Source organism: Cibotium barometz, chromosome 8 (assembly GCF_041138505.1).
Source record: "Cibotium barometz isolate CiBa-2024 chromosome 8, ASM4113850v1, whole genome shotgun sequence".
Lineage (NCBI taxonomy): Eukaryota > Viridiplantae > Streptophyta > Polypodiopsida > Cyatheales > Cibotiaceae > Cibotium > Cibotium barometz.
This window is the reverse complement of record NC_141053.1, coordinates 14,229,760-14,250,224: the sequence shown is the minus strand read 5'-3', so window position 1 is coordinate 14,250,224 and position 20,465 is coordinate 14,229,760. Positions and strand designations below refer to the sequence as shown.

Here is a 20,465-nt window from a genome sequence, read left to right as displayed (position 1 = left end):
GGCATATCTTCTCATGAGGAAGAAAACACGCCAGTAAGAAGACCCGCTCAGAAAACCCAAGATGTCTTGATCTCATGACGCAGTAGTATCGGGGACCCAAACCCAAAGCTTCAATAACCATGGCTAAGCGGACATTGTTACGAAAGTGCTGCTGACCCCAGGGTGTTACCCTAGTTATGTCTTGATAGGTCCGCCATTTGGTCTGCGCTACAGAAGTTCCCAAGTGAGGAAAAAGTGAGCGCTCATACTGTTCTATAAAATCCTTCTTCACAGACTCACTTGCGTCTTGAAGGTGAGGAATCATTATGGATAAAACTAATTCTTGTTGCCAAGCCATGAAGGGGATTAGGAAGAAAGGAGATCGATGGGAGTAAGATTACTGTGAGCGACAAGTAAAAGTTACGACTTATATAAAGGAAGGAGCTAGCGTAACTTAGAAGCCAACGGTAGCTTGCCACTGAAGTTTTACCGTCTTTCCATGATTTGGGTTTGGCACAATTTTCTATAGAAGGCATTAAGAACTTTGAGATGAGGAGATAAAAGAAGCTCGTAAGCTAAGTCACTTACTTTCTTTGAATTCAGATAAGGCTCACAATATCTGGGGGATAACTTCTTAAACTCCCCAATAGATAAAGAACTTCTTTTGGGTCGTACTCGAATGAAGACCAAAACCTTGGTATCCAAAACACCGATTTTCACTTCTGAACTCATTGTTCAGGCGTGACTCCTGAGAAGTATTCTAGGAAAAGGGTCTTCCTTTTTTTAAACAGAATCTTTCTTTTATTTTAGAGAGGGAATAATTATAAGATCAAAAAGGGAGATTCTTACTCCTGTATACCTCGAAGGTTGGGGAGGAATCTTACATTCTACCCCACTTGAAAAGTGCGAGATGTCCTCATCTCGCCAAGGTAGAGGACAACTCTTTTTCTTAAGATCCAATTTTATTCTGGGGTTCCTTATATTCTGGTCAACCCAACAGAATACTGGGATAAATATCCCTTAGAACTCATCATTAATAACAATTCATTCAGATCATATCATTCATATCTTTAACATGATAAAGGTTCATTAGACCGAAAAATTTCCTTCTGAACATTCCTCCACGGGAATTTCAGTCAAGTAAGTTCTCAATTTGTCATCCCTTTAGCTTGATCTAACGATCAAGTGTTAACAGTAGCAATTTGACAGCACAATCCACTAATCTCATAGTGATTTGCTGAATCATTTTCATCATTTATCATTACAGGGACTCGTCCCAATCATCCACATTGTGGTTTCGCTCAGCTTATTACATTTCAACCAATTTTTAGGGATCATCATTTTTCAATCAGAATCCAAATCAATTCATCAATTCTCAAACAGAATTAAAAATCATATCAACCACATTCGAAATCATCATCTGGATAGCATTAACGCTTATAATTTCAAGTCTTAGATTTACTCGTATATACTGTCAGTAAAGAGCTGCAGTTATACTCTCAGTATATACGGATAGTCACGGCCCTTGGAATTATAAGGTAAATACCATCATGTCTAGGCCTCAAGCAAGTCAGGGATTCTATATAATTGCGATACTTCCATCTGAAGACCCAATTACCAAATTACGAATTTCAGTTTGAATATCAAATTGTATGAATTATATCACACAATTATAACCTTTTTGTGCTTCTTGATAAATTTTTGACATTCTCAGTTGATCTTTATTAGCCAAATGCTCTGATACCAACTGTGAGATCCCTGTTCCCACCGCGCAACGGATTCGGGGTACTAGCAGCGGAAGTAGCACTTCTTGCGCGAGGCAGGGTCCCACACTCGGGGCCTCGTCCACAGATATCCGGACAAAAGACTAATCCGTCGGTTTTTCCAAAACCGAACCCGGAAAAACTTCCCTTATCCGGAAAGCACGGGCGATTCCTCCAGGATAACTTTTTACTCTAACGTAGTCAAGACCATTAATAGTTATCAAACTGATCCGACTGCACCTATAAAGATACTTGGTCAGATCAAGGAAGAAACTTGCACTTGGATCATTGGGATCAACGCTTTTTTCCCCATCAAGAGGCACAGCCGTTGATTCCTATCCATAGAACAATTACTATCTGGGACTTACTTCATCTATCGTAATAACGAAAATTGAGTCTCGATTTATGGATCCATCAGTCCAGCCTAACCCCATCCGATCCCATGGGTTAACCAACCGCCCAACCACTGTAGTGATGGGATCCAATTTGAAATTTGGTTAGGTTTTGTCCCGGGTACCAAGGAAAAGAGTTCCAAGGCCCCCTAGCCGGAAGTTCATGCAAACATAAAACTAGCCACACCACTTACACACCCAATATGAAATTGCCTTTTTCTTAGCATCAGCTAACTTTAAAACAATCCTTTAATGAAACCATAGTACCACTGATCATAATCTTCCAATTTATCCGGTTGAATCATAATTTCCCATCATTCCTTCATCAGAGTATCTATGGCATCATTGGCAACTAGAACGCTCACCACCTGTCCACACAGGGGCCTTTTCAATAGTTCCTAGCCCATAATACTCGGCAATATAATCACTTATAAAAATCAAGATGGACTCTCGTTGAAGATCAGCGAGATCAACCAACAGATCCATATAAAGAGCCATGGACTCATCCATTGAAGACCAGCAAGGTCAATCAACCAGATCCATGCCCGGTTTCACAAAACAACTCTTACTCCTTGTTCCAATATCTTCCTCGACGCACGCGTGGGTATCCTAGGCGAGACCCAGAGCCCGAGCACCGTATGGTCAGCACCCTCTAGGATCCTTCGCAGGTGACCTAGCGCTTCACTCATAGGCCGCTTCCTTGGTCCCTCATCCACCGTACCGGGAAGCTCACCATTTAAATCGAACCGAGGCTGGTCAAGACCTCGGTCGACCTTGCTACGCGAGACGTCCTCCATTGACTCTCCGTCAGTAGTTGTAACTTTAACAGTTAGGTATTCATGACCTTAATCCACAAGACGGTCAAAATGCTTCCCCAGCATTCTTGACATAAAACAGTCATTTACAAACAGTCACAAAATACAGTTTCTAAATCGAACTCTCGTCTTTCCACATTATCCCTCCTTAGTCCACATTACTTATTCCACATTCCATTCAATTCAATGTGTACTCATTCTCATCCATTTCCTCATATCGACGACACATTAATTCACATACACATTCACATTCACATCCATACATCCACATTTACATGCATACATCCATTTTCACATCCTCATTTATACATTCACATCCCATATCCACATTCATACATACACATCCCATATCCACATTCATACATACACATCCATATCCACATCCATACATCCACATCCACATCCACATCCACATTCACATCCATACATCCACATCTACATGCATACCTCCATTTTCACATCCTCATTTATACATCCACATCCCATATCTACATTCATGCATACACATCCATATCCACATCCATACATCCACATCCACATCCACATTCATATTCACATCCATATATCCTCATCTACATGCATACATCCATTATCACATCCTCATTCATACATCCACATCCACATACATACATACATCCACATCCACATTTCCATTCACATCTATACATCCACATCTACATCCACATACATACATACATCCACATCCACATTCCCATTCACATCTATACATTCACATCTACCTCCACATTCATATACATCCACATCCACATTCCCATTCACATCTATACATCCACATCTACATCCACATACATACATACATCCACATCCACATTCCCATTCACATCTATACATCCACATCTATATCCACATTCACATACATCCACATCCACATTCCCATTCACATCTATACATCCACATCTACATCCACATTCACATACATCCACATCCACATTCCCATTCACATCTATACATCCACATCTACATCCACATTCACATCTATGCATATACATCTTCATGCATACATCCATTTTCACATTCATACATCCATACTCCCATCTCCACATCCACACATCCACATACATACATCCATTTCCACATTCCCATTCATATAACCCCATATGCCTTCACATCTAATCTTTTACATCACATCCATTCTCGCCCTATCACAACCCATATACATTTTATCCTATCACATACACTTCTTACCTCATCCCATACACATCTTATCACATCTTAATTCATCTTATCACCTCTTATCACCTCTTATACACCTCTTATCACATCCTATCACATCTCATATCTATTTATAGAATATAAGAGAATTCTTATATTTGATATAAGATTTCTTTACACATTTACTTATGCATAAATTCCATTTAAGGAGATTAATACTTCCGAAGTAAAATCAATCTTTTATGCATCTTCCTATGCATAAATTCATTTTAAATAAAAATGACACTTTTGAATTAAAATTCAATCTTTTATGCATCTTCCTATGCATAAATTCAATTCAGATGAGAATGACACTTTTGAATTAAAAATCAATCTTTTATGCATCTTCCTATGCATAAATTCAATTTAGATGAGAATGACACTTTTGAATTAAAAATCATTTTTTTATGCATCTTCTTATGCATAAATTCAATTTGGTAGGAATTACACTTTTAGAATAAAAGAATTTCTCTTATGCATCTAAGTTATGCATAAAATCCATTTATGATGAAAATCACACTTTTAGTATAAAAAGAATATCTTTTATGCATACCTCCATGCATGAAATCCAATTATGATAAAAGTAACACTTTTATAATAAAATAATCAACTTTTATGCATACCTCTATGCATGAAATTCAATTGTGATAAAAGTCACACTTTTATAATAAAATAATCAACTTTTATGCATACCTTTATGTATGAAATTCAAATATGATAAAAGTAACACTTTTGATATAAAAATTTATCCATTATGCATACTTCTATGCATGAAATAAAAATGATAAAAGTAACACTTTTGATATAAAAATTTATCCATTATGCATACTTCTATGCATGAAAATAAAAATGGTAAAAATAACACTTTTGATATAAAAATTTATCCATTATGCATACTTCTATGCATGAAAATAAAAATGGTAAATAACACTTTTGATATAAAAATTTATCCATTATGTATACTTCTATGCATGAAATAAAAATGGTAAAAATAACACTTTTGATATAAAAACTTATCCTTTATGCATGATATTAAAATTCAATTTCTCCATGATTATAATGAGATTCTTTCAATTAATCTAGGATGATAATTCCTAGAATATGGTAGGAAGTCCTCTTTTTATGCTTTGAATGAAATTATTTTATGCATAATTTTTATAAAAATTTTGCCATAGCTCCGCTGCTATGACTGATAAATCTCAATTTTTCTAAGGGATAAAGCTTATCATTAAGGAAATAATTAAAATGATCTCTAATTGGATTATTAATCCATAATGGATTGAATCATCAATATACATAAACTAAAAGCATAGAAAAAAGCCATTAATTTGGTCTCAAGCATAGCTTACTCTTGGGTTAAGGAAAAGCTTTATGAAAAGCTTGATTTGGATTGAGAATGGGTCATGAGTATGACCATTTCTTGAGTGAGAGAGAGAAATTACATAAAAACCATTAGAATTTAAACATAAATGGAAATTAACTTCAATAGCATTTATTAAATTATGTAACTCTTCACTACTATTCACCAATTAACTTCAATAGCATTTAAAAAACCATACCAATTAAGCTTCTCAAGCTTGAGAGGGGTTGAGAAGAGAGAAACATTGAGAAATTATAGAAAAGATCAATATTCACTAATTACCTTACAAATTGCTTGATTCTTTGTTCACGGTAGAGGCCCCCAACCAATCAATTGGTTAAGTATGTTGATGGAGCCACTAATGGGGATTGAAGAAAGAAGGAAGCTCCAAAAACTAGTGAATTATTAAATGAATTCACAGTTCTTGACTTAGGTGGAGTAGAGTAACGATGCATAAACACTATATATTTTTCAACAAGGGGGAGGCTTCTATTTATAGGAAAAATTGAGCTCCTAACCAAACAAACTGATTCTAGAATTTTCTAAATCAGTTTGGTCAATATTTGACCATTTTTAGGTCAGTTAAGCTAACTTTTTGAAACTAGACTTGAATGAGGAGAGAGGAGAGATAAAATATCTCAATTTTTATGAGTTTAAAACTCATTCAAGCATGTGAAATATGCACCTCCTTTAAATAATTCCCCTTCCTTACATATGTGTCAAAATGGAATCATTATACTCAAAATATCTCATATTTTTAATATTACTCATAATTTTTTTACTAATAAATCTTGTACATTTTCAACTCTTCATCTTATGTGAAATATGCACCTCCTTTAAAGAACTCCCCTTCCTTACATATGTGTCATAATGAAATCATTTTAATATTGCTCATAGTTTTTTACTAATAAACCTTGTACATTTTCAACTCTTCATCTTATGTGAAATATGCACCTCCTTTAAAGAACTCCCCTTCCTTACATATGTGTCATAATGAAATCATTTTAATATTGCTCATAGTTTTTTACTAATAAACTTTGTACATTTTCAACTCTTCATCTTATGTGAGCATTTACTCATTTTTGGATACCCAAAATATCTCATATTTTTAATATTGCTCATAGTTTTTTACTAATAAACCTTGTACATTTTCAACTCTTCATCTTATGTGAGCATTTACTCATTTTTGGGTATCTTCTTTTACAAATTGGATTTATCTCCTCCCTACACATGGATTGATGCTATTGGCCCATAGGAACCTTAATTGGACCATAATGCAAAAATTTCTGAAAATCTAGACCCTTAGGCTAAGGTCCTTTATACCCATTTCCAATTAATTCCAATTGCACATTGGAAAATTCTTTCTGAATTTCTGTTTCAGGGGAATTCATTTTAATAAGATGAGATATTTTTCTATCTAAAAATATTTAAAATCTGAATATTCTCTCTCTAGAATATTTTCTCTCTCTAGGTTAAAATAGTTAGAAACAAGGTCTTTATATTTCTGAAGAGGGATTGATTACAGGGGAAGATACTAGACATCAAAAAGGGGGTGGGGGAGGAATCTTACATTCTACCCCACTTAAAAAAAACGCGAGATGTCCTCATCTCGCAAACTAGGGTAATTTCGCAAGATACACGAATATGAGACTTAGAGAAAAATTTTAATCAAGATTAACCACCAAGAAAAGTCTCAAGAGAGTAAGGGTCAAGACAAGAACAAGATTTAAACTTTTTTTTATTCTTGGAACATATACAGTAAAGATAGAAGAACTCTTCACACTTCCATAAGTCCGTCCATCATATGATCACAAAAGCAGCACTCACAAGCTGCGCATGTATAAGGTAACTCATCTATGGGAATAATTCTGTTGGTTATTGCCGCATCTATCTCAGTGGTATGAGGTGATCTAACAAAAGGACCTCTGAGAGGTAAGCCAAAAACGGGGTAAAGGCATATCTTCTCATGAGGAAGAAAACACGCCAGTAAGAAGACTCGCTCAGAAAACCCAAGATGTCTTGATCTCATGACGCAGTAGTATCGGGGACCCAAACCCAAAGCTTCAATAACCATGGCTAAGCGGACATTGTTACGAAAGTGCTGCTGACCCTAGGGTGTTACCCTAGTTATGTCTTGATAGGTCCGCCATTTGGTCTGCGCTACAGAAGTTCCCAAGTGAGGGAAAAGTGAGCGCTCATATTGTTCTATAAAATCCTTCTTCACAGACTCACTTGCGTCTTGAAGGTGAGGAATCATTATGGATAAAACTAATTCTTGTTGCCAAGCCATGAAGGGGATTAGGAAGAAAGGAGATCGATGGGAGTAAGATTACTGTGAGCGACAAGTAAAAGTTACGACTTATATAAAGGAAGGAGCTAGCGTAACTTAGAAGCCAACGGTAGCTTGCCACTGAAGTTTTACCGTCTTTCCATGATTTGGGTTTGGCACAATTTTCTATAGAAGGCATTAAGAACTTTGAGATGAGGAGATAAAAGAAGCTCGTAAGCTAAGTCACTTACTTTCTTTGAATTCAGATAAGGCTTACAATATCTGGGGGATAACTTCTTAAACTCCCCAATAGATAAAGAACTTCTTTTGGGTCGTACTCGAATGAAGACCAAAACCTTGGTATCCAAAACACCGATTTTCACTTCTGAACTCATTGTTCAGGCGTGACTCCTGAGAAGTATTCTAGGAAAAGGGTCTTCCTTTTTTTAAACAGAATCTTTCTTTTTTTTTAGAGAGGGAATAATTATAAGATCAAAAAGGGAGATTCTTACTCCTGTATACCTCGAAGGTTGGGGAGGAATCTTACATTCTACCCCACTTGAAAAGTGCGAGATGTCCTCATCTCGCCAAGGTAGAGGACAACTCTTTTTCTTAAGATCCAATTTTATTCTGGGGTTCCTTATATTCTGGTCAACCTAACAGAATACTGGGATAAATATCCCTTAGAACTCATCATTAATAACAATTCATTCAGATCATATCATTCATATCTTTAACATGATAAAGGTTCATTAGACCGAAAAATTTCCTTCTGAACATTCCTCCACGGGAATTTCAGTCAAGTAAGTTCTCAATTTGTCATCCCTTTAACTTGATCTAACGATCAAGTGTTAACAGTAGCAATTTGACAGCACAATCCACTAATCTCATAGTGATTTGCTGAATCATTTTCATCATTTATCATTACAGGGACTCGTCCCAATCATCCACATTATGGTTTCGCTCAGCTTATTACATTTCAACCAATTTTCAAGGATCATCATTTTTCAATCAGAATCCAAATCAATTCATCAATTCTCAAACAGAATTAAAAATCATATCAACCACATTCGAAATCATCATCTGGATAGCATTAACGCTTATAATTTCAAGTCTTAGATTTACTCGTATATACTGTCAGTAAAGAGCTGCAGTTATACTCTCAGTATATACGGATAGTCACGGCCCTTGGAATTATAAGGTAAATACCATCATGTCTAGGCCTCAAGCAAGTCAGGGATTCTATATAATTGCGATACTTCCATCTGAAGACCCAATTACCAAATTACGAATTTCAGTTTGAATATCAAATTGTATGAATTATATCACACAATTATAACCTTTTTGTGCTTCTTGATAAATTTTTGACATTCTCAGTTAATCTTTATTAGCCAAATGCTCTGATACCAACTGTGAGATCCCTGTTCCCACCGCGCAACGGATTTGGGGTACTAGCAGCGGAAGTAGCACTTCTTGCGCGAGGCAGGGTCCCACACTCGGGGCCTCGTCCACAGATATCCGGACAAAAGACTAATCCGTCGGTTTTTCCAAAACCGAACCCGGAAAAACTTCCCTTATCCGGAAAGCACGGGCGATTCCTCCAGGATAACTTTTTACTCTAACGTAGTCAAGACCATTAATAGTTATCAAACTGATCCGACTGCACCTATAAAGATACTTGGTCAGATCAAGGAAGAAACTTGCACTTGGATCATTGGGATCAACGCTTTTTTCCCCATCAAGAGGCACAGCCGTTGATTCCTATCCATAGAACAATTACTATCTGGGACTTACTTCATCTATCGTAATAACGGAAATTGAGTCTCGATTTACGGATCCATCAGTCCAGCCTAACCCCATCCGATCCCATGGGTTAACCAACCGCCCAACCACTGTAGTGATGGGATCCAATTTGAAATTTGGTTAGGTTTTGTCCCGGGTACCAAGGAAAAGAGTTCCAAGGCCCCCTAGCCGGAAGTTCATGCAAACATAAAACTAGCCACACCACTTACACACCCAATATGAAATTGCCTTTTTCTTAGCATCACCTAAGAAAAAGAGTTCCAAGGCCCCCTAGCCGGAAGTTCATGCAAACATAAAACTAGCCACACCACTTACACACCCAATATGAAATTGCCTTTTTCTTAGCATCAGCTAACTTTAAAACAATCCTTTAATGAAACCATAGTACCACTGATCATAATCTTCCAATTTATCCGGTTGAATCATAATTTCCCATCATTCCTTCATCAGAGTATCTATGGCATCATTGGCAACTAGAACGCTCACCACCTGTCCACACAGGGGCCTTTTCAATAGTTCCTAGCCCATAATACTCGGCAATATAATCACTTATAAAAATCAAGATGGACTCTCGTTGAAGATCAGCGAGATCAACCAACAGATCCATATAAAGAGCCATGGACTCATCCATTGAAGACCAGCAAGGTCAATCAACCAGATCCATGCCCGGTTTCACAAAACAACAACTCTTACTCCTTGTTCCAATATCTTCCTCGACGCACGCGTGGGTATCCTAGGCGAGACCCAGAGCCCGAGCACCGTATGGTCAGCACCCTCTAGGATCCTTCGCAGGTGACCTAGCGCTTCACTCATAGGCCGCTTCCTTGGTCCCTCATCCACCGTACTGGGAAGCTCACCATTTAAATCGAACCGAGGTTGGTCAAGACCTCGGTCGACCTTGCTACGCGAGACGTCCTCCATTGACTCTCCGTCAGCAGTTGTAACTTTAACAGTTAGGTCTTCATGACCTTAATCCACAAGACGGTCAAAATGCTTCCCCAGCATTCTTGACATAAAACAGTCATTTACAAACAGTCACAAAATACAGTTTCTAAATCGAACTCTCGTCTTTCCACATTATCCCTCCTTAGTTCACATTACTTATTCCACATTCCATTCAATTCAATGTGTACTCATTCTCATCCATTTCCTCATATCGACGACACATTAATTCACATACACATTCACATTCACATCCATACATCCACATTTACATGCATACATCCATTTTCACATCCTCATTTATACATTCACATCCCATATCCACATTCATACATACACATCCCATATCCACATTCATACATACACATCCATATCCACATCCATACATCCACATCCACATCCACATCCACATCCACATTCACATCCATGCATCCACATCTACATGCATACCTCCATTTTCACATCCTCATTTATACATCCACATCCCATATCTACATTCATACATACACATCCATATCCACATCCACATCCACATCCACATTCATATTCACATCCATATATCCTCATCTACATGCATACATCCATTATCACGTCCTCATTCATACATCCACATCCACATACATACATACATCCACATCCACATTTCCATTCACATCTATACATCCACATCTACATCCACATACATACATACATCCACATCCACATTCCCATTCACATCTATACATTCACATCTACCTCCACATTCATATACATCCACATCCACATTCCCATTCACATCTATACATCCACATCTACATCCACATACATACATACATCCACATCCACATTCCCATTCACATCTATACATCCACATCTACATCCACACTCACATACATCCACATCCACATTCCCATTCACATCTATACATCCACATCTACATCCACATTCACATACATCCACATCCACATTCCCATTCACATCTATACATCCACATCTACATCCACATTCACATCTATGCATATACATCTTCATGCATACATCCACATTCACATCTATGCATATACATCTTCATGCATACATCCATTTTCACATTCATACATCCATACTCCCATCTCCACATCCACACATCCACATACATACATCCATTTCCACATTCCCATTCATATAACCCCATATGCCTTCACATCTAATCTTTTACATCACATCCATTCTTGCCCTATCACAACCCATATACATTTTATCCTATCACATACACTTCTTACTTCATCCCATACACATCTTATCACATCTTAATTCATCTTATCACCTCTTATCACCTCTTATACACCTCTTATCACATCCTATCACATCTCATATCTATTTATAGAATACAAGAGAATTCTTATATTTGATATAAGATTTCTTTACACATTTACTTATGCATAAATTCCATTTAAGGAGATTAATACTTCCGAAGTAAAATCAATCTTTTATGCATCTTCCTATGCATAAATTCATTTTAAATGAAAATGACACTTTTGAATTAAAATTCAATCTTTTATGCATCTTCCTATGCATAAATTCAATTTAGATGAGAATGACACTTTTGAATTAAAAATCAATCTTTTATGCATCTTTCTATGCATAAATTCAATTTAGATGAGAATGACACTTTTGAATTAAAAATCATTTTTTATGCATCTTCTTATGCATAAATTCAATTTGGTAGGAATTACACTTTTAGAATAAAAGAATTTCTCTTATGCATCTAAGTTATGCATAAAATCCATTTATGATGAAAATCACACTTTTAGTATAAAAAGAATATCTTTTATGCATACCTCCATGCATGAAATCCAATTATGATAAAAGTAACACTTTTATAATAAAATAATCAACTTTTATGCATACCTCTATGCATGAAATTCAATTGTGATAAAAGTCACACTTTTATAATAAAATAATCAACTTTTATGCATACCTTTATGTATGAAATTCAAATATGATAAAAGTAACACTTTTGATATAAAAATTTATCCATTATGCATACTTCTATGCATGAAATAAAAATGATAAAAGTAACACTTTTGATATAAAAATTTATCCATTATGCATACTTCTATGCATGAAAATAAAAATGGTAAAAATAACACTTTTGATATAAAAATTTATCCATTATGCATACTTCTATGCATGAAAATAAAAATGGTAAATAACACTTTTGATATAAAAATTTATCCATTATGTATACTTCTATGCATGAAATAAAAATGGTAAAAATAACACTTTTGATATAAAAACTTATCCTTTATGCATGATATTAAAATTCAATTTCTCCATGATTATAATGAGATTCTTTCAATTAATCTAGGATGATAATTCCTAGAATATGGTAGGAAGTCCTCTTTTTATGCTTTGAATGAAATTATTTTATGCATAATTTTTATAAAAATTTTGCCATAGCTCCGCTGCTATGTGACTGATAAATCTCAATTTTTCTAAGGGATAAAGCTTATCATTAAGGAAATAATTAAAATGATCTCTAATTGGATTATTAATCCATAATGGATTGAATCATCAATATACATAAACTAAAAGCATAGAAAAAAGCCATTAATTTGGTCTCAAGCATAGCTTACTCTTGGGTTAAGGAAAAGCTTTATGAAAAGCTTGATTTGGATTGAGAATGGGTCATGAGTATGACCATTTCTTGAGTGAGAGAGAGAAATTACATAAAAACCATTAGAATTTAAACATAAATGGAAATTAACTTCAATAGCATTTATTAAATTATGTAACTCTTCACTACTATTCACCAATTAACTTCAATAGCATTTAAAAAACCATACCAATTAAGCTTCTCAAGCTTGAGAGGGGTTGAGAAGAGAGAAACATTGAGAAATTATAGAAAAGATCAATATTCACTAATTACCTTACAAATTGCTTGATTCTTTGTTCACGGTAGAGGCCCCCAACCAATCAATTGGTTAAGTATGTTGATGGAGCCACTAATGGGGATTGAAGAAAGAAGGAAGCTCCAAAAACTAGTGAATTATTAAATGAATTCACAGTTCTTGACTTAGGTGGAGTAGAGTAACGATGCATAAACACTATATATTTTTCAACAAGGGGGAGGCTTCTATTTATAGGAAAAATTGAGCTCCTAACCAAACAAACTGATTCTAGAATTTTCTAAATCAATTTGGTCAATATTTGACCATTTTTAGGTCAGTTAAGCTAACTTTTTGAAACTAGACTTGAATGAGGAGAGAGGAGAGATAAAATATCTCAATTTTTATGAGTTTAAAACTCATTCAAGCATGTGAAATATGCACCTCCTTTAAATAATTCCCCTTCCTTACATATGTGTCAAAATGGAATCATTATACTCAAAATATCTCATATTTTTAATATTACTCATAATTTTTTTACTAATAAATCTTGTACATTTTCAACTCTTCATCTTATGTGAAATATGCACCTCCTTTAAAGAACTCCCCTTCCTTACATATGTGTCATAATGAAATCATTTTAATATTGCTCATAGTTTTTTACTAATAAACCTTGTACATTTTCAACTCTTCATCTTATGTGAAATATGCACCTCCTTTAAAGAACTCCCCTTCCTTACATATGTGTCATAATGAAATCATTTTAATATTGCTCATAGTTTTTTACTAATAAACTTTGTACATTTTCAACTCTTCATCTTATGTGAGCATTTACTCATTTTTGGATACCCAAAATATCTCATATTTTTAATATTGCTCATAGTTTTTTACTAATAAACCTTGTACATTTTCAACTCTTCATCTTATGTGAGCATTTACTCATTTTTGGGTATCTTCTTTTACAAATTGGATTTATCTCCTCCCTACACATGGATTGATGCTATTGGCCCATAGGAACCTTAATTGGACCATAATCCAAAATTTTTTGAAAATCTAGACCCTTAGGCTAAGGTCCTTTATACCCATTTCCAATTAATTCCAATTGCACATTGGAAAATTCTTTCAATTTCTGTTTCAGGGGAATTCATTTTAATAAGATGAGATATTTTTCTATCTAAAAATATTCAAAATCTGAATATTCTCTCTCTAGAATATTTTCTCTCTCTAGGTTAAAATAGTTAGAAACAAGGTCTTTATATTTCTGAAGAGGGATTGATTACATGGGAAGATACTAGACATCAAAAAGGGGGTGGGGGAGGAATCTTACATTCTACCCCACTTAAAAAAAACGCGAGATGTCCTCATCTCGCAAACTAGGGTAATTTCGCAAGATACACGAATATGAGACTTAGAGAAAAATTTTAATCAAGATTAACCACCAAGAAAAGTCTCAAGAGAGTAAGGGTCAAGACAAGAACAAGATTTAAACTTTTTTTTATTCTTGGAACATATACAATAAAGATAGAAGAACTCTTTACACTTCCATAAGTCCGTCCATCATATGATCACAAAAGCAGCACTCACAAGCTGCGCATGTATAAGGTAACTCATCTATGGGAATAATTCTGTTGGTTATTGCTGCACCTATCTCAGTGGTATGAGGTGATCTAACAAAAGGACCTCTGAGAGGTAAGCCAAAAACGGGGTAAAGGCATATCTTCTCATGAGGAAGAAAACACGCCAGTAAGAAGACCCGCTCAGAAAACCCAAGATGTCTTGATCTCATGACGCAGTAGTATCGGGGACCCAAACCCAAAGCTTCAATAACCATGGCTAAGCGGACATTGTTACGAAAGTGCTGCTGACCCCAGGGTGTTACCCTAGTTATGTCTTGATAGGTCCGCCATTTGGTCTGCGCTACAGAAGTTCCCAAGTGAGGGAAAAGTGAGCGCTCATACTGTTCTATAAAATCCTTCTTCACAGACTCACTTGCGTCTTGAAGGTGAGAAATCTGGCAAAGCTATGATGCTGCGCCTGCGCTTGTGGTGGTGGTGGTGGTGGTGTGCATTGAAGCTCATGGCATGAGTGGGGACTAGCCTCCCACGCAAAGAAGCATTGCGTGGCTGCTATGAATAGAGACTCTTTTGCAGGCTGCTATGATGCTACGTGTGCACTTGTGGTGGTGGTGTGTGTTGAAGCTCGTGGCAGTGGGATCTGGTCGCCCTGCTGGTTCTAGGAGATTCTAAATTCAAAATTTTAAGGTAGATTTACAAAATGAGGGTTCTTATAAAATTTTAAGGTAGATTTACAAAATTACATTACAAAAAGAGAGTTTTTTAATCAATTTTGAAAAAAAAAACTAAGTCCATAAAAAAAAGGGGTCATTTTATTCATGAAAAATTCATAGGTAAGGGGTTTTTTAAATACTCCTTAAATGCATGTGATACATAGGGTTTCTTAGTAGTACATCCCCCGAGCTTGGTTTCACATATGCAAAGAAGCATGCTTCTTCTCATTCACTTGAAGAGAGAGACTATTTTGCGATGTACGCTACAGTTTGTGGCAGTGGGAACATGCAAAGAAGCATGCTTCTTCTTACTCGCCTGAAGAGAGACTATTTTGCAGTGTGCACTACAGCTTGTGGGGCAGTGGGAGGTGACTGCCTTGGTTGCACGCATGCAAAGCAGCACACTTCTGATTATTTTCCTAGATAGCTCGATCATAATTGCAAAATCCCCCTGTAGCTTAGGTGTATTAATGCCAAACTGACAACGGTGCTAAAGTGAATGAGTAAGAACTATTCTCTTAAGTCTGAAATCTTGCCAATGCTTTCCTCCCCACGAGTTGCTATTCAGATGCTATAGTAAGAAACACTGTAGTAAAGTCACTTGCCTCCTCATCAACTTCTGCTATGGCAAGAAACATTGTAATAAATTTGCTTGTCTCCTTATCTGCTATGCATGTAGTGCTTGTTCGATGATGGATTTGAGAACAAGATGTTTGTTACAATCACCGCATGAAGCGCTTGTTTGTTGATGGATCCATGAATAAAATGATCGGTGCTATAACCTTGATGATGGAGACCCCAAGCCGATGGGCTCTTTGCTGCATAAGTCACGGAGAGTTTCCAAGATCATGTGGCTATGGTTTCTCTGTACACAGTTGCCAGTCATAGTGTCAATACACCTCTATCTATAAATAGTTGTGGTGGTTGCTTACACAAAATTAGAAGGTTGAGAACTTATGAAAATCTCAATGATGGGCCTCAAGTGATTCTCACAAGGGTGGCTTCCTTGGCAAATGATGCTCACAAGTGATGTTAACAAGGGTGGCTTCCTTAGTAAATGATGCTCACAAAAGTGATTCAACAATAGGATCTCAGTCATGTGATCTCCTCCCTGTGTTCTCCTACATGTGCTGAGCCTTCTCAAAGGTAATGATGCCTTGAGATGGTTGGAGACTACTTGTTACACATACAATTTTGGTGAATTGTGGGTATAATAAGGTGTTAGAATGATGTGAAAATATAGATTAAGGTGAATTATCATATGGACTAAGTATGGTAGTAGGACTTGTGATGTCTTATTGTACCAATAGTCCCTTGAATTGCCTTTTGCACACACAAAAAAATAGTAAAATTCTACAATCTGAATAGTAATGTTGTCCTTTCTTCCATCAAAATGTAAGAAGATGACAAGGGTAATAGTCTATCAGTATTGTTTACTGCCTTGTATCCATTGTTTACTACCTTGAATGTATCAAGATTGCTTTGAATGGATGTGCAATTCCTTACTTATACACTTAACTTCTTGCTTGAGGAGTCCCTTATTGATTTATCTTGCACCAATCGTACACATATATCAAGAAATCCATGAAAAGGCTGCATTCTATACATTTTCTTGATGAGAATGCATCAAACACTACTATCCCCCACAATGTACCCTTGCAAAACTATTCTCATTACACTTTTCTTGCTATATTTACTTTAAAATTTCTCAAGATTGTGATTATTCCAACCAAGATTAACAAGAAACACTTGCTCTTAATCAACCTTGAGAAAAAGAATCAACCAAATTGTTGTAAGTAGTTCAAGATTTCTACAATTAACACTCATTAGAAGAACTCGGAGCTCATTTTAGGGCCTTTAAGAAATTCACTATTTTCTTATTTATCTTGCTCTTAAACTACGTAAAATAGTCACAACAGGTCCAAAACCGTCAGTTTGAGGCAATAAATATATTGTTGCTCACAAACAACGAGGTCCTATCATTAAAAGCTTTGAGAAGATACCTTTTTCATAGGTTTGGCTCACACGTATGAACGATTCTTTTGTCAGTATTACATAACTAATCTCTCTCATTTCGAATTTAAAAATGTTTAGCACCTTCTTCAACTCTCAAACAAAACAATATATAGTAAGAAAGAATATATCGCATTGTTGCGAAACATGGCAGAAGGAGAAACCAGTAGAAAATGACTTCATCATTTCCATGTCGACTTGGAACAACATTATGCATCAATATTGAAGCGCCAAAAGAGTTTGCATCTATGCATTGAGCAAAGAGACATGCTGCGGAAAGGAGGTTTGCAGCATATAGACTTGTGGTGTGATGGAGGCATCTATCCAACATGCATCATTAGAAATTCAACACCTCCATTCTCTAATCCAACAACTCTATTGAAGTTTGTAGGCAATGGAGTAAATGGATTGTATGGATACGTCTGAGCTCAATGTGCTAATGCAAATATGTACAAGAATTTATATCTACGAGAGGAGGCACGCAAAAGGCAAGATAAGATAGAGTGTGTGGCATTGAAGCAACTTCTAGAAAATGAGAAGGAAGAACATAAAAAGACAAAGGCAATGCTACTGAAAGAGAGGAGAAAAGGCACTGTATTAGGAGAGAGACTACGGAATAGAAAAATCCGAAACATTGCAGAGTTGAAGGCTGGCTCTGGAGGATGTAAGCGCAGAATTCAAAAAGCAAGGTATGATGATATCTTATTGTTAACTTCCATTCATGAGCATCCAAATTGTTTAAACGAATGAAGAAGTTCCAAAAAATTTCAATGTAAATCAATGAACTTTTAAAGGTGAGTTATAATTGTCTTATTGTATAACTGTAGATGTGTTTCTTTCTTGTTGTAGGAAAATTTTAAGGCTTGGTGAAGTAAATGAAAATTCCAATCTTGTTCCAGTGAAGCAAATAAAAGGTTTAGTCTCTAAAGTTGTCGTGCAGAGCTTGATAGATGAAAAAAAGTTCAAAAGGGTGAAACGTGATGCTGTCGAAAAGTTTACATCAGAAAGTAGAGTTGATGTCGAAAAAATTCAAGAAGCCCTAGATATGAGTGGGGTGAGTAGAAAAGGATATGCTTCAATCTTTAACATCGTTTCTTCAACTCTCAAAGATCATCGGATAAAACGTGTATTGTTACCCACCCCAGCGGCGGCAGTGTGGTGCCAAAGAGGTCTTCTAAATCAGGAAATAGATGACTTCATTGGACAATATTTACATATCAAAAATGTATATGAAGGGGCCACAGGAAGGACTATATATGATCCTTTGAATAATATTTTTGTGGAGCTACAACAATTACAGAGAAGAATGGTGGAGTTTTATAACATCACACTTGAGGAATGTAAAGGAGTTTTAAAGTTTGTTGTTAAGCTTGACAAATGTGAAATTGTAAAGGAAAAGAAGATAGAAAGAGTGACTATTACCTTGATGAATCGGGCACTCGATCCATCAATCACAAAGACCAATTCAAAGTACTTTAGCGTTCAATCAAAAAAACATGTATGGTGGTTGGGATCATTTGAGGTATGGATTTTCTTATTTTGGTGTTAGTATTTGTTGAATATACATGTATATTTTTTAATAAACTTCTACCATATATCATTCTATTGTAATGGTAGGTGAAGACAGAGGACCATGAAACACTTAACTGGGTTTTTCACCAGACAGATATACCCTCAACTGTAAGGAATCAAATTTTAGGGGATCATCTTCATGTTCCAAGCAAAGGTGATTTTCAAGTAGAATGGCATATGGCAGGTGATCTTAAGACATTGAAGTGTATGTACAATATCAGTAAAGGGGGTAACTCCAAATCTCCTTGCTTGTATTGTAAACAACCAGCCCATGTCTTGGATTTCAAATGGTGGAGAAGAGCACCTAATAGGGACAAGGAAGATCCAAATTTTAAAGCAGTTCTTGATATTCCATTATGCAATGTTCACATTTGCACATTGCATGCATTGTGTAGAATTATTGAGAAACTTGTTTTTCTATATATTGGATTTGCCTGGAAACTTCGGCCTGAGGTGAAAAGAAAAGAGGCAATACAATCATTGGAAGCAGTATTATCAGAAATTGGTCTACATGGTGGAGATGTTCATATAACAAAAGATCTTAAGAAATCTACAAATGGTAAAGAGGTACCTATCAAGCCATCCATTGGTGGAGTAAAGGCCCGAAGGTTTTTATCACGTCCACAAAATACAACAAGAAAAGGGGGTAGACAATCACAATATGTATCCAGAATAAAATACAGTGTGTGGAAGCAAGTCCACAATGCAGTAAAAGATCATCAAGCAGATGGGATGGCACGAGATGTGAAGGCTGAGGTGTGGAAATCGTTGGACAAGCTATTTGTTTATTGTGACAAAGTTTCTTGGAACAAAAATGATCAACAGGCATTTTAGAAAGAGGTTAAGAATTTCGAAAAGGCAATGAAGGAAGCATGGACAACCTGTAACATAACCCATTACATGGTGACAACACTAACTTCCACCCAATTGTTCAATTTTGAGAACAAAATGATTTGTATTTTTTGTGTTTTCTAATACTAGACTCTTTCTGTGTCCAAACAGCATATTACAACCATCTTCCATTCTTTGTAAAAAAGTATGGATGCCCTGCAATCTGGTCTACACAAGGAATGGAAAAATCACACTACATGGCCCATAATACTTTCTTTAGACATACACAACATTTTGGAGGAAAACAAAAAGGCAACAGCTTAAAGGAAGTGTTTCAATGGTTTTATCGAGGCATACTTCAAAAGATCAAAACAAAGA

General features: G+C 36.0%; 1 protein-coding gene across 1 annotated transcript; it reads left to right on the top strand.

Annotated features, from left to right (window-relative positions):
- The first annotated feature begins 18,248 nt into the window (after positions 1–18,248).
- Positions 18,249–20,091, top strand: LOC147635943 (uncharacterized). Its single transcript, XM_086802049.1, has 3 exons — positions 18,249–18,373; positions 18,534–19,206; positions 19,302–20,091. Exons 1-3 carry the CDS (start codon positions 18,249–18,251, stop codon positions 20,088–20,090), a joined length of 1,587 nt encoding a protein of 528 aa, XP_086658175.1. The 3' UTR covers position 20,091.
- Positions 20,092–20,465: the final 374 nt, after the last annotated feature.